Source organism: Pipistrellus kuhlii, unplaced genomic scaffold (genome assembly GCF_014108245.1).
Source record: "Pipistrellus kuhlii isolate mPipKuh1 unplaced genomic scaffold, mPipKuh1.p scaffold_m20_p_11, whole genome shotgun sequence".
NCBI classification, from domain to species: Eukaryota; Metazoa; Chordata; class Mammalia; order Chiroptera; family Vespertilionidae; genus Pipistrellus; species Pipistrellus kuhlii.
Genome location: NW_023425416.1, coordinates 30,226,647 through 30,242,664, shown reverse-complemented (window position 1 = coordinate 30,242,664; position 16,018 = coordinate 30,226,647). Strand labels below are relative to the sequence as shown.

The 16,018-nt window shown below is 35.4% G+C and overlaps 1 protein-coding gene across 3 annotated transcripts in view; it reads left to right on the top strand.

Annotated features, from left to right (window-relative positions):
- Positions 1-16,018, top strand: part of ATP2C1 (ATPase secretory pathway Ca2+ transporting 1) — a 100,595-nt gene that overhangs the window by 27,244 nt on the left and 57,333 nt on the right. For all 3 annotated transcript variants that reach the window (XM_036431495.2, XM_036431497.2, XM_036431498.2), the window contains 3 exons: positions 11,625-11,735; positions 13,923-14,039; positions 15,220-15,309. In XM_036431495.2, the coding sequence (XP_036287388.1) occupies positions 11,625-11,735; positions 13,923-14,039; positions 15,220-15,309 (318 nt within the window). The remainder of the gene's footprint in view (positions 1-11,624; positions 11,736-13,922; positions 14,040-15,219; positions 15,310-16,018) is intronic.

Below are 16,018 nucleotides of genomic sequence, written 5' to 3'. Positions count from 1 at the left end.
TTGACCCATCTGTAAATGGAATAATGTCCTCTTGGAGTGTTGGTGTGAGGAATAAATAACACCTGGTATGCAATGTGCCCAAAACGATGGTTCACGTACAATTAGCACGCATGAATGAGCAATTGCTGCTATTCCCCAGAAACAGAATCCTCCAGTAGGTTTGTAGATAAGTCACATCTCTAATTATTTACTGGGCAGAATTGATAGTGGCTCCCAGGAGCATTAGCATAAAGGTTCTTAGGTAGTGTGCCATCTCTCAGTGGTTGTTGGAGGGAATGGCATCTATGTGATTCCTTTTAGCAGCTATGCTTTGATTGTTTTAGACCTCTTGTGGTTCACTTAATCTTTCTCAGCAAAGGTTGACAAATTTTTAGCCTTAACCTCCAGGATGCTTCATGCATACTTCTTGCTAGTCACTAGAAATATTTGAAGTGTTAATTTCCTGGAATTTCAGGGACTGGTCTTGGACATCCATTTGTGGGTTATGATTTTATCCACATGCTTTGCAACTCCCTTTTGCATGTTTATCATAAATCTAAACAGATATCAGTTAGGAATCTGAGATAAGTAAAGGCTCCTTTTCTGTGTGTGTGTTTTTTTAATTAGTCATATATGTATAAAGGGATGGCTTATTAGAAAAGATATTTTTTTAGCTGGATAATTTTGCAAATAGTTTCTCTTTCCCAAAAATGGATATTTTTCTTTGGAATAAATTTGGCCTTCCCCATAGAAAACCGGTATAAACTTAATGCACATAAAACTATTTAATTGTAGCTGAGACCGGTTTGGCTCAATGGATAGAGCGTCGGCTTGGGAACTGAAGGGACCCGGGTTCGATTCCAGTCAAGGGCATGTACCTTGGTTGCGGGCATATCTCCAGTGGGGGGTGTGCAAGAGGCAGCTGACCGATGACTCTCTCATCGATATTTCTAACTCTCTATCTCTCTCCCTTCCTCTCTGTACAAAATCAATAAAATATATTAAAAAAATAAAAAAGTAAATAAACATTTTTAAAAAAACAACAAAAAAAACCTAATTGTAGCCATTAGTTTCTTTGTCTAATGGATAAACATGTAATGATCTTCAAGATTTCAGGATATGCTTAATGTAAGGTCACAGGCAGAGCTAATGGTTCTAGAATAGATTCCCCTGGTTTCTTTGGCTAACATTTGAAAATGATAATATGTTTATTTAATTTTTAAGTAGTTGCTTATTCAAGTACAAATTATTAACTACCTAGGAATGTCTCAAGAAAGATTGTGTTAGGGTAGTTGGAGGAACTATAAGGGAAAAGGGACAAGAAACTACCTTAATTTCATTCCTTTAAGTAGAAATAGGAAACTAGGTTATTAAAATTTTATAATTTTAGGTGTTGAAAAATATAATTTACTTTATTTGCAGTTTTGTTAGTAAAATACTATTTTTAATCAGTATTTCTAGGGCAGTGGTCAGCAAACTCATTAGTCAATAGAGCCAAATATCAGCAGTACAATGACTGAAATTTCTTTTGAGAGCCAAATTTTTTAAACTTACGCTGCTTCTAATGCCTCTTCTTCAAAATAGACTCGCCCAGGCCGAGGTATTTTGTGGAAGAGCCACACTCAAGGGGCCAAAGAGCCACATGTGGCTCGTGAACTGCAGTTTGCTGACCACGGTTCTAGGGAAGACTCAAAACTAAAAGATTACATGACAACATTATATAAGCGTAGTAGTTTAACACAGAGGAAGGATGATGCAGAGATAATTTCTGAGCAATAGCCTTCTGACAGTTGAATCCTAAATACTTGACTTGTCTTAATGTTTTTATCCTCCATTTAACGTCAGCAGATTTCCAGTCTGTTAACGGAAGCAATATCAATCAAAATGGTCTCCTAAGGAACACACACTTCTTGGGGCTCAAGGCTGATTTTCTTTTGAGATCACAGTTAACCATAATCTGTTTGACAAGGTTAATTTTGTTTTAAAGCTGAAAAGAACAGCATACTTTGATGGTAAAGTTAGTTGTGATGAATTTTAAATTACACTGTTGTTGCATGTAACATCTTTAAAAATTATTTTTTTTTAGCATGTAACATCTTGAAGGCTTCTTAAGAATTGATTCAAAGGGTCTTCTCATATTTATTTTGTTAAAAGACATTCTTTTTCTAAAGATCTCAGGCATCAGTTGGGACATTATCTTTACTATTTTCATATGTGTTGGCAAAAGGATGTAATGTAAAAATTGGTTGGGTGAACTTAGGTTAATGCTGTCATTTCATACAGAAAATGATTTCTTGGAAAAAATATGTCAGTCTAAATTGATGCATTTCCTCTTGAATTTATATGGCTGGTATTTATATGCATTTGTTCATATACAATATCTTCCATCTTCAAGGCTTTACGTGACTATTGACAGAGGCATATATCTTAGAATTACAAGGAAATTACTCAGACTATTGAATTAGATTAGTTTAGACTGGAATTATTTGATCCATTTAGAAAAAATTTGAATGAAATGTTACAAGACTTTCTTTAGTTATAGACAGTAATAGCAGGCAGGGATCAAAAGCATCACCTTAAGATGACTAACTGGGTATCTAATGCAAGTTCAGGTTTTAATTTTTGCTTTTTCTTTCTGCTTCAGATGTTAGAGAATGTGTGAATTGTAATTATTTTATATAATAGAATTATTTAATAATTTAACATATCAGATATTAAAGAATGTGTGAATTGGAATTGGACTGTGTGAACTGGAATTAGTTAATTATAACTCCTTGCTTAAATAAAGTCTTTTAATTTGACTTTTTGATCATTGCATGAAAGTGCTGACCTAAACTTATGTCTCCCAAGAAGTACAGCAATTTAGCATGACATATTCTTCATTCTTTCTGAAAACTCTGAGATATTGGCATATTCTTGTGGAAATTATTTTAATTTATTCTTTACTTATTTAAAATGAATAAGCTGGTAAAATTGGAATAGTAATATGGCCCTGAAACGAAATATATTTGCCACTCTGTACTTCGTTTGATGTTCAGCCCTTTACAGAAAAACTCAGTAATAATAACTGAAGCAGAAATATTTAGTGTGTCACCTTTCATACTTTTATTGAACATTGTTGTTGTTTTTTAAACTGTGAAGTATAAATTATTTTTTAGTAGGTTTTAAATTTCAGATACTGGATTTAAAGTGATTTTGATTGTGGTGCCCTAAAATAAAAAAGGATAAAGCATTTCCTAGGGACTATTAATGCAATATTAATAAAGTTCTATTTCTTAAAAATGATTAATACAATATTAGTAAAGTTCTGTTCTCTGCCTAAGAAAGAGATCAACTTAAAAACATCCTGGATTTTCTTGCACCTTAAACCAGCCTTTCATTTTCAATAGTAATATGTTAGCCTTTGGTGCTGTATACTCATATGTTATGGAAATTTGACACATGCCTTTGTAACTAGATTTCATTTGAATTTCCCTAGTGAAATGTTTGCTTTATCTACCTGCATCTCCGTTTATGTTTGGGAGGGGCAGAAATACTAGTTGGCTCAAGCTTTCTTTGGGAATCTTACCTCGCTTCTCTATTGTGTCAGTTCTTCATTCCCTTGGAGCAGCAAAAGTGGTTCATGGCACAAGTGCCAGAAATAGTATACAAGCCACTTTTTAGTGGCATGCAAACTAATCTCTGCTATGTCCTTTTCTTCATTCTTGCCAGGGCTGTCATTTACTGAGAGTTGACATCTGGCTGTGAAAGTGTCTGAGGTCAGATGGAAAATTCCAGTTTCTTCCCATTCCAGAAAAAGAATGTGGTCTTTACTGACCACTTTTTGAGATCTGCTAGCCCCCCCACCCCCACCTCCACCCTCACCCTAGAGATTGGTGGTTGTTATGATATCTTGACGTGTACCTTTAATTCATTTTGGGAGCCAAGTGAGATTAGTTCCTTCTGATTTCTTCTGTTAGAAAAATGGAGGAGAATTGTGCTTATACCTATATTAGCATGAAGGAAACGGAAAATAGGGATAGGTTAGAGAGACATTTTATTCCTAGGAAAAACCAGCAGAACTTGGGCAGTAACAATACAGTGAATGAAGGGGACGGTAGAATCAGAAATGACTACAAACTGTTAAGCAGACATAAGTGGATGAGCAGAGATGCCACTGACCTGTTGGAGGAGGTAGCTGATGTCAGGGCTGGCTTAGGGGGGTGGATTGAAGGTCAGACTGTAATGGTGTGCTTGATTTTCTTTTCTAATATGATTTTTAGTGACTTTTTTTTTAGAAAGAGGGAGAGGGTTAGAGAAATGGAAAGATGGGTGAGAGAAAAACATCCATTGGCTGCTTCCTGCATGCTCCCTACTGGGGATTGAGCCTATGGCCTGGCATGTACCCCGACAAGGAATCGAACTGAGGATCCTTGGTTTATGGATCAATGCTCAATCACTGACCCACCCTGGCCAGGCTGATATGCCTGTCTTAATGCTTGTCAGGGCAAAGACCCTCATTTATCCCTAACTTAACTCAATGGTATGTTGTCCATTGAATGAAAATGCTGGCTTCTTCACTTGAACTCCGTGGATTCTGTTCAATGGGGGTGGTTTTAACAATGTCTAAAGATGTTGGTTTGGCACAACTGGAGCAGATGCTATTGGCATCCAGTGGACAGAAGCCAGGGATGTTGGTAAACATCTTTTAATATACAAGACAGCCCCCCTCTGTCCCCAGCCCTGTACCACACCTCTCCAAAGAATTATCTGACCCCAAATGTCAGTGTTGTAGAGATTGAGAAATATTGTTCTAATCAAAGGCAAGGAATTTAACTTCTCTGAGCCTTGTTTTCCTCACATGTAAATGGATGATGATGACTCTGCCTCAGGCTTGTTAGGATTAAATTAGGCAAGATGAAAGAGTTGGCCTGAAAGAACTCAAGAAATGCTAATTCCCCTTACCCTGCTTGATGAGTAGATTTGGGAAAATTATTTATGCCATTGGACTCTTAACACATTGAGGACCAGTAGTTTTATTGCTCGCTTTACCCAGTGGCCAGATAAGTTTCTATTGAATGAGTACAAAAAATGTTTTACATAAATGTTAAAGGCACACTTTAAAATTAAATACCCATTGCATTTTGAGTTATTTATTACATGTTCTAACAAGCTAATGCCTTTTTAAAGAATTCTTGTGGTTGGCCACAAGCCATTGAACAGAAAACATGAGAATTCTTGTGATCTGTCTGCAGTGTGTTAACTTCTAATTTTAAGGCCTTAAATATTTTTCTGAGACATGGGTTGCCCAAGAAACCTGTAATAACTTCTATAATCTTAATGCTTGCCTCCTGGTTTCATTAAACTGTGATTTTGACTGTACTTTGGTTTTGAGTATTTCATGATTTATAACCAGCAGTAGGGCAAAAATGTTGAAATCTGGATGAAAAGTTTTAATCAGTGAGGATAAACTAAAATTTTCACTTGCTCTCAGAACTTTTAGAAAGCAAATTTATTGTTCTTTGAAATTAAGACCTAAAGTGTTCTGAGTTATTTCTTTTCGAAAATGCCAGACCTTCTGTGTATGTAATGCCCTTTTCCTTTTTATTCAATTACAAAATTTCAAGTAGATTCCCCTCTGAAGTCGGCACTCTTCATCAGATTAATTATTAGGGTTTTCATGAGGTGACTTTCTTTTGCATTGTCTAGTACTTTATTTTTTATTTTTTATTAGCTTTTGTAAAGTGTGGACATTACCACCAGCTCTTTCACTCATGTTAAGGACAGGACACATGTATTTTCAATTCTAAAACAAGGGATCATTCCCTTGGGAATACATTGTAGTCATAATCTCACTGTGTTTAATGTCTACTTTTACGTACATAGTCATATGGCATTCTTATTTTTAAATTGTCCTTTTCTGCTATCATTTTCCTTTTAGGAAAAAAAGAATAGTTCGGTCTCCCTATACTTTAATTACACCACCTACAACATGCAATTAATAGATAAAGGTGCCCGAGTGTAGTGAATTGATTACTAATATTTCTTTTATTAATAGTGGGTGGAATTTAGAAGTAATATTCTTCCTGCTTTTCATATTAAACTAAGATTATTTAAACACAGTATTAAAATAGTTGGTTAGAAAAATTAAATAACTTTTGAGGAAAACCACTTAAAATGGAGGCTGATTCATTTTATTGGAGAATGGTATCTAGAAACCAAGATCTGCATGTCAGCCATGCTTAGTATTATTGGGAAGTCATTGTTTCTAGGTCCTCTCAGTAGATTGAGCTAGCAAATATTTGTATAGTAATAAAAACGTTACTGGAGGAAATAGGACTCTTCCACAGTGATTCAGGAAATGCATTTCAGAGATATATGCATAGGAAGATTTGAGATATAGTGGCAAGATTTATTGGAGCGAAAACAAAGGAACGGCTTCGGTGGTCTCATTCACAACCTGGTGGTTCCGCTCCATCCCTCTGTGGAAGAAGTTCGGCCTATTGGCCTGCACTTGTCCCCATCAAGCCCAGGAGGAAGGCCAGAACCCTGAGTTGCTGTGCCATTAGTCCAGCGTCTGAGGCTCCAATAGTCTAGTAATCTGTTTCCATCTGGTCCACAAACAATGATTGATATTGCACTTTGGCCTGTGCAGCTGCTAAAGGGAAAGAGCACAACTGTCTCTGGCCTTTTTTAAGCTTTAATTTATATTTCCTTGTTTTTGGGAAGAAGTAAGCTTTCTTTCAAACTACCCAGTCTCTCTCCTGGGTCTTCCTAGGGCTATGCTAGTGCCTTCCCCTATCCAATCATTCTCTAGGATCTTCCAGAGTTTTGTTCTCCTTATTCTGTATGGTCTTTTTACCAGATTTTCCCAGGCTAGACTCCTTTTGGTGGTTGCCATTTTGGCTCCTACTGCACATGTCTCCTAGTTTTGCTTGGTCACCTAGCTCCTACTGCACATGCACCCAGCAAAGGAATTTCCCCACATGGGGATTAATGTCCCTTTGGCTGAGAAATGTGGCTATTCCCTGAGTGTCTGAAACTGCCCCTTTCTAGTTAATCAGGCTTAATGTCTGATTCTATTTGCTCTCTTCCTTTGTTGATACATACCCATATGTTTAAATTTTCTTATCTATCCATTTACATATATAAATTAAAAACTATGAATTCATACTGATGCTGCCAATTCCAGTCCCATACTCCAGGGCTTAGTCTCATCATTTTTCCTCCTATCCTTTTCCTTTCCTTGTTAGGTCTTTCTCCAAAGGTGAGAATCCTGATTCTCATTCACAAAATATTTACTTATTTGTTTAATCATACTGTACACACAAAAGTAGTTTCAGAATTGCTGATGTATTCCTTGTGAGAAACATATTTTAAAACTAGAGTACAGTCTTTGTTTTTAACTTTAAAGTATAGTCATAATCTGTTTTCCAAAGTTACTTAGGTAATTCCCCCCCCCATCTACTTCTGTATGGTTATGTTACTCTTTTGTAATAAAATTAGGTCCATTTATGAGTTGTTTGTATTTTAAGTTCTTCCCACATCCTGTTTGATTTTAATTTCTCACAATCTTTTTGAAGTAAATGATGACATTTTTTCTCCATTTATCTGTAATGAAGATCTTTTTAAAAGGACTAGGTATGCTTAAAATTCAGTACAGTTGGAAGTGCTGGTAGTTCATTGGGAAGGAGCTGTTCTCTGGCATTCTCTTGGGTTTACTTGCCTCATTTCTTAGCTACAGCTCTCATTTCTACATTTTCTACACTTGGGGATTTACTCTATAAGGCTTGGAATCAGTCCTTCAACTAATTATTCTTTGTTATGGTTGCATAATTTTATTTATTTATTTATTTATTTATTTATTTTTTAAATATATATTTTATTGATTTTACACAGATAGGAATTGAGAGGGACAGAGAGTTAGAAACGTCGATGAGAGAGAAACATCGACCAGCTGCCTTTTGCACACCCCCCACTGGAGATGTGCCCGCAACCAAGGTACATGCCCTTGACCGGAATTGAACGCGGGACCTTTCAGTCCACAGGCCGATGCTCTATCCACTGAGCCAAACCGGTCCCGTATGGTTGCATAATTTTAGACCCAAAGTCTACTACAGACTGAATACTAATTCCCGTATTGCTGAGATAAAACATGAGTTAAATTATTTTGCAGATCTTTATCCTTTTTTTTTTTGAGTTATAATTTACATACCATGAAATTTGCCATTTTAAGTGCACAGTTGGTGATTTTTAATATATTCACAAGGTTATGTGCATTAATCTTATTAAAGAACATTTCCATCACCCTTCAAACAAACCCCTTATCCATTAGCAATCATTTCCTATTCTTTGTTTTCCCTAGCCCCAGCAACCACTAATTTGCTTTTTGTCTCAGTGGATTTGCCTAGTCTGAATATTTCATGTGTGACCTTGTATGTTTGAATGACTTCTTTCTTCTATTCAGCATTCAATCACATTATAGCATGTATCATATCTTTTTTCCCTGGTTAAATAGTGTTCCATTGTATTGACATATCACATTTTATTTATTCATCATCATTTGATGGACATTTGGCTTCTATCTTCTGGCTATATGGATAATACTGATATTAATGTTCATGGACAGGTTTTTTGTGTGAATGTACATTTTCAGATTTTTAGGTGTATACTCAGGATTAGAAGTGCTGGGTTATATGTTTAGTTTATTGAGGAACCCCCACAGAGGTTGCACCATTTTCGTTTCCACCAGCAATGTTTGAGAGTTCCAATTACTTTCTCAACATCCTCTCTAGCATTTGTTATTTTCTGTGTGTGGTTTTTAATTGCTCTCTTGGGAGTATGAAATAGTATCATGTTGTGGTTTTGATTTGTATTTTCCTAATTACTAATGATATCAAGCATCTTTTCATGTGCTTATTGGCTATTGCATGTGTTACGTCCAGATTTCGTGACCCCCAAAGACCACCAGGGAGCTGAGTCCGATGCAATAGCAGAAAGCCTGTTCCATGCTAGCATGGGCTCTGTCCCACTCACACTGACATCAGCGTGGTGGAAGAACACGAGCTTCAACAGATCAAGGGGTTTTATAAGGGTGGTGATGTCACTGCTTTGGCTGACCCCGATTGGTTTGGTGAGGGCTAGGGTCCAGTTACACAAAATGGAGGATCAGGAGTTCCGCCCTGCCCTCTCATTTCGAGGAGTTAGCCTACCCTGCCCTTTCACATGTTCTTTGGATAAATTTTTATACAAATCTTTTCCCTTTTTGTAATTTTGATATTTGCTTTTTTTTGTTGAGTTGTAAGATTCTTTCTGTATTCTGAATACTAGGAATGTATCCTATACCAGTACTTGCACAAGCAAAAAAGTTTGTGCAAGGGTGCTCCTTGCCCATGGTTGCAGATGGGCAAAAGATATATGAAAAGGTGTTCAATCTTAGTAATAAAAAAAAAGTAAATTAAAATAACCATTTCATACTTATCAAACTGGCAAGGATATTTAAAATGTAGTGATGCTTACTTTTGGCTAGATTGCAAGGAAAATAGAAGCTCTTGACAGATATTGGGAGTTTATATAACACAATCTTTTTGCAGAGCAATTTGCAATAGCTGTGAGAATAAAATTTACAAACACCTAACAGTTTTATAATGTTGTTGGTGGAAATCAGGCTCTTTCACAGGATCATGAGGAAAGCATTCCAAGGACCCATGCATGAGAAATTGTGGTGTGGCAAAGTTTATTTGGGTGGAAATAGGTCCCTGGGTTTCCAGTGCTCCATCTCTGTCCGTCCAACCATGGAAAAAGTCTATCTTGATCCTGTCATTGAGGGGATCAGTTAAATTGAAGTACTACTATATATTAAAATGCTCAGTGAGCTAATAAAAAGGAGGCAGATCAGTATCTGTGGTGAAATAGAGAGATCAAGATGAATTGAATGAAAAAAGAAAATTCTAGTTATGTGGTTACCTTTGTAATTTAAAAGCAACCAGAAAAATAAGCTTGTAACAAACATACCTGCGTAGAAAATGACTAGAAGTATACACAGAAAATAGTTAACAGAGGTTACTACTGGGCAGTAGGATTGTGGAGTTGGGCTTATTATATTAAATCTTTTCATGTTCCTTACTATTTAAAAACAATGAACAGGTTTTTATTTTTTTTAATAATTAAAATAACTTAGTAATATAATTTTTAAAATTATAGTTCTCTTTAGGAATAAGAATGTAAAAAAAATTTTGGGGGGGACAAGTTGATTATTTTGTATGTGATCCCTGTTGTCTCCAGAGGTAAATGCCTTTTTTTGGTTGTTATTTGTATTGCTCTACTGAAAATGGATTAGAATGAGCTTTTGCTCTTGGATACAAACATATAATAATAGCATTGAAAATCCTGTTTCATTCCCAGGCATTTAAGTGTGGGAGAAAAATATTATTTATTATTGTGATTATAAACATGACTTGTGATTGTGGTAGTTTTTAATTTGCCAAATGAGGAATATTTAAGAGCTGGTCTACATTGGAGCCTGATTGTCCCACTGTTCTTTTGTCCATGTTCTGGAACTTCCAGTTTCAGTGTGGAAGGTAACCTCTTTACAGTATTTCCCTTAACAGAGGTTACTAATTCATTGTTAGAAACCTTAGTACCATAGACCATCAATTTTCAACTGGTGTGCTGCAAGAGTTTTTAAAACATGCAGTACCTAACTGTTTAATCAGGGGCACTAACCTCTTTTTTCTTAGGTTGTCAAAAATTAATAACAGCCAACACAATAGCTGACCGGTGTGAATGAATAAAAATTACATATATTTTTTCCCAGATTGGCAAAAATATAATGTTTTTTTGCTGTGCTGCAGAATAGTAGTAATTAGTTTATGTGTGCCATGAGATGGAAAAGGTTGAAAATTGCTGCAATACATAATAAAAAGCATATGGTATCTCCCTGTGCACAAATATTGTAATTTTTAAATTTTTATTATTTATTTATTTGTTTGTTTGTTTATCTTTTGCAGTGGTATGGTTAGAACTTAAAACTACTCTGTATTCTAGAGCAAATATATACTTATGAAGCTGGGTATGTAGGTGAGGGTTACCATCAACTCTGTGACTTGCTCTGCTTGTTTGCAGCCCCTTCACTAGTTTGTGCATCCTCTGCTTGTATGGTCTCTTTTGCTTTTTGTTTTTCCCCTTTTGTGGTACTTTAAGTCTGACTTGCTGTCATGGTGCTTCAAGTAGCTAGATGACCTTTCTGGAGAGTTAAGAAATGAACTGACCAGCAGGAGTAATTAAATGGAGAATGTTTAGCTGTCCCTTGTCCCTTGTATGAAACATAATGAATTTATAGGATTCTAACAACAGGGAATCAGTAAGATCTGCTGGACGGGATTTTACTTTTTATTTACTCATTACATTGGTGTAAAAATACCATCTTTTAAATTTAATGTGAAATTTATTTTGTGTTCTAGCTAACACTAATTTTTAAAATGTGCTTTCTGGAAAAATCAGCACATGGTTAGTATAAAATTATCTTAGTACTAGATATTCATTATTAATATTTTTTTTTCTAATTGGAAATAAGTTGCTGTGAACATTTGAATTTTTATTTGTTCTAGACTGCATTAGAAATGTTTGGTATTTGCAAGTATTTTTCCTTTGGTTTGATTTTCTAGGTTGCACGTTTTCAAAAACTTCCTAATGGTGAAAATGAGACAATGATTCCTGTGTTGACATCAAAAAAAGCAAGTGAATTACCAGTCAGCGAAGTTGCAAGTATTCTGCAAGTAAGTGCTTGGTGGGGAGGAAAGGAGCACCTAGTAAAGTCAGTCACTTAGACTCTAGATAAGTGCTGTCCAGTAGGATTTCTGTGATGACAAAAGTACTCTCTTCTGTGTTACCCAACATAGTAGTCACTAATTAGAAGCAAGACTATTGAATACTTGGTGTGGCTCTTTTAGGGGAAGAGCTGAATTTCATTTTATGTAATTTTTATTTATTGAAATTTAAATACCTGCTTGGACAGTGCCTGTCTAGATCATTAGCATTACCCAGGACTATTAGTACTGTGTAAGGATTAGTTGGATTAGGAAAATAAACTTTAATTATTAACGTAAGTAGAATTAGGAGTTAATCTTTTTAAATGTTTTGTAAAGTAAAAGCTAATAAATTTTAATCTCTAATTTGGAAAAACACAATCTAATGAAACATGAAGAAAAGAATATTTTTTATTTTTCCTTAAAAATTTATATATTTTAGTTATGGCATTAAAAATATTGGCTATTTCTTTATTTGATGGCATTCTTTTTTGGTTGTTGTATTTATATTCTGTTTTAAAACTACTTATTTTAAATATATTTCACTTTTGCAAGACTCTTTTATTGGATTGTATTATAAACTTGGGCCAGAGAAACTATTTCAGGGGTACAAGTAATTTAATTTTTAAATGATAGTTACAGTAATGAATCATGAGAGACAGTGGCTGAAGAATATAGGTGGTATTCATAGAACATAAAATATCCCAAGAACCAGTTCATCTTACCTTCATTATTTTGAGTAATTTAGGAACCACAAATTTTCTGCCTGAAATAATTATAGTGTAAGGGCAAAGTTAATACTACTAATCTCAGGGTTTTAATAGACTTAAAGAACACAGAAGGTCATTATGGCTCATTGATTGTTCTTTTGGAGAAACTAATTCTAGAAAACAACAATGAAAGCAAAAAAGCCAGTTAGGATATAGTAATACTTTACTTTCTGTAAGAGTGGCTGGTTTGTATTCTTTTTCCCCATAGAAAACTATTTTTTGTTGTTGTTGTTATTAATCCTCACTGGAGGATATTTTTCCATTGATTTTTTTAGAGAGAGTGGAAGGGGGAAGGGGGAGGGAGAAAGAGAGAGAGAGGGAGGAAGGAAGGGAGAGAGAGAGAGAAACATGGTGTGAGAGAGACACATTGATTGGTTGCCTCCCATGTGCACCCCAACCAGAGTCAGGGATCAAGTCTGCAATCAAGGGTATGTGCCCTTGACTGGAATCGAACCCAGGTCTCTTCAGACCACAAGCTGGTGCTCTATGCATTGAACCAAACTGGCTAACTTGTTGTTTACATAAAAAAAAATTTTAAGGTATCATTTACATAAGCTACAACATACCCTTATTTAGTGTACAGTTTGCATTTTGACAAATATAACCACCCACAATTAAGATATAGAACATTTTCATCACTCTCCAAACTCTTCCCCTATGGCCCTTTGCAGTTAATCCCTCCCACTGTATATCTCTGGCCCCAGGCAACCACTGAACCACTGATATGCTTTCTGTCCGCATAAATTAGACCTGACTGTTGTAGAAGTTCCTATAAATGCCAGTAGATACTTTTTAAAAAATATATATTTTATTGATTATTTTACAGAGAGGAAGGGAGAAGGATAGAGAATTTGAAACATTGATGAGAGAGAAACATTGATCAGCTGCCTCCTGTACACTCCTTCCTGGGGATGTGTCCGCAACCAAGGTACATGCCCTTGATTGGAATCAAACCTGGGATCCTTCAGTCCCCAGGCCGACACTCTATCCACTGAGCCAAACCAGTTAGGGCGCTCTCGCGCTCGCTGTCTCTCTCTCTCTCTCTCTCTCTCTCTCTCTCTCTCTCTCTCTTTTTTTTTTTTTTTTTTTTTTTTTTTTTTACTATTTTTATTGATTTCAGAGAGGAAGAAAGACGGAGAGATAGAAACATCAATGATAGAGAAAATCATTGATGGGGTGTCCCCTGAACACCCCCCACTGGAGATGGAACCCGCAATCCCAGCATGTGCCCTTAGCCGGAATCGAATCTGGGACTTTTCAATCTTCAGGATAACGCTCTATCCACTGAGCCAAATGGCCAGGGCACACAGTAGATATTCTCTTGTATTTTTCTTTCTTTTGTTCTCTGCTAATATTTTCAATAACTTTCATATGTAAAATCTGATAGGCTGATCTTCAGAATGGTCTAAACAAATGTGAAGTAAATCATAGGCGAGCCTTCCATGGCTGGAATGAATTTGATATCAGTGAAGATGAGCCACTGTGGAAGAAGTATATTTCTCAGGTGAGAAACTGTTAATAGTAGTTTCCTTTGCAGATGTCTAATTTACACCTTTTTTTTTATATTAGGAATGCTAACATTTTTTAAAGTAATATGGACATCTTAGAAAAAACTTGAATATAACCATCTTAGAAAATTAGTAAAAGTAATTGACAATTTGAATTCAGATCACCTGGGTACATATTTCACCTTTATTTATACTATATGTATGATCTTTACTATCCTCTGAGCCTTGTCTATAAAATGGGGATAATAGTGGAGGTAGTAAGCTATCAATAGGTGATAGCTGTTTTTAATTACATTATATCAGTAGCTTAATCTTTTCAGAAAAATTTATTGTCAGATTTTTTTTCTTACCTTGATGACAAGTTATGTTAGTATGAAAAACTACAAGAATCCTATGGCCGATTTTCCACTAGTAAGGTTAGACAGACAATTTTTTTTTTTTTAAGTAAAGACAATTTTTAATGCCTTTTAACCTGCATCATGGGATTGCTGTAAGAACAAAATGAAACAGTGCCTATAATATATTATAGTTAAGCATAAACAGTAATTAATAGTAAATATCACTTGTCAATCATAAAGCATTAGGTTACTCCTTTACAGAAAACATAATTTGTTGTTTTGCAGGCATTTGTTGAGCCTGTAAGTGGTGTCATGCTTTTCATTGATTCAAGAGATAGGAAGACAGACAGAGAGAGAGAGAGAGAGAGAGAGAGAGAGAGAGCGAGAGAAGAGAGAGAGAGAGAGAGAGAGAGAGAGAACACGATGTGAGAGAGAAACATCTGTCACCTGCCTCTCATACATGCCCCTACCGGGGATCGAACTTAAAACCTGGGTATGTACCCTGACCTGGAATCCAGCTGGCCACCTTTAGGTGTACTGGCCATCACTCTCACCAACCGAGCCTCACCAGCCAGGGAGATAATTAATTAGTTTTAGGTATTGATATTTTTCTTTTTTTTCTGAAAGGAAGATTTTTATAAAGTGATGACTTAAATGAAGTTAAGTGTAACCTTTTTTGTTAATTGAAGAGATATACAAAATAAACTAAATGTAGACTCATAAGCTTCTAATTATGCCTCATTAGTTTTTGTTTGTTTGTTTTTTAAGCGTTTGCAGTGATGGAACACAACTATCATTCATACAAAACTGTTGAAATGCTGTTTGTTTTCATTTTCAGTTTAAAAATCCCCTTATTATGCTGCTTCTGGCTTCTGCAGTCATCAGTGTTTTAATGCATCAGTTTGATGATGCTGTCAGTATCACTGTGGTAAGAAAAAATATATATTTTTTGAACTGTCAGTTACTTATGGATTAGGATTGGCTTTTATTTTGGAAAGTGAATTGAGAAATGCCTTAGCGTTTTCTCAGGTTTGTCTTCATTAGTTTCCAACTTGCTTTTAGTTGCAGTAATCTCAAACAGTGTTCAAGGGTTAGTGATTGGCACATGAGAATTATTTACCAATTTGGTAATTTCACAGATACAGATATTTTATAATAATTTTTCAGTTACATTTTTTAATTTATTTTTATTTTCCAATTGAGAGTACATTTTGACTAGCTGTGAACTAAAGCTTCATGCTTATGATACTAAAAAGTATGATTTAACAATGCACACTGTATTCACTATGTAAAATTTTATTTTCAGCTGGAAAGTTTTCTCATCTTTTTTTTTAATGCCTCTTGTTTCACTGTAATATTAAAATTTCTAGCAAGTAAAATCATTGAATAAAGCAAGTGTGTTATGCATAAGAACACAGTAGAAATTAATGTAGAACTGCAATTTTTGAACTCTTTCTTGGGGACCCACAGGAGTCTTTGCAGCCCTTTTAGGGAGCATATACAACTTTTTTCATAATACTAAAACATTTTTCTTTTCACTGTAGATATTTAAGCCAGTGGTACAAAAGCAATGGTGGATAAAACTGTTAGAACCTTGGCTTAAATCAAAATAATGGCACCAAACTTCTCTAATGGTC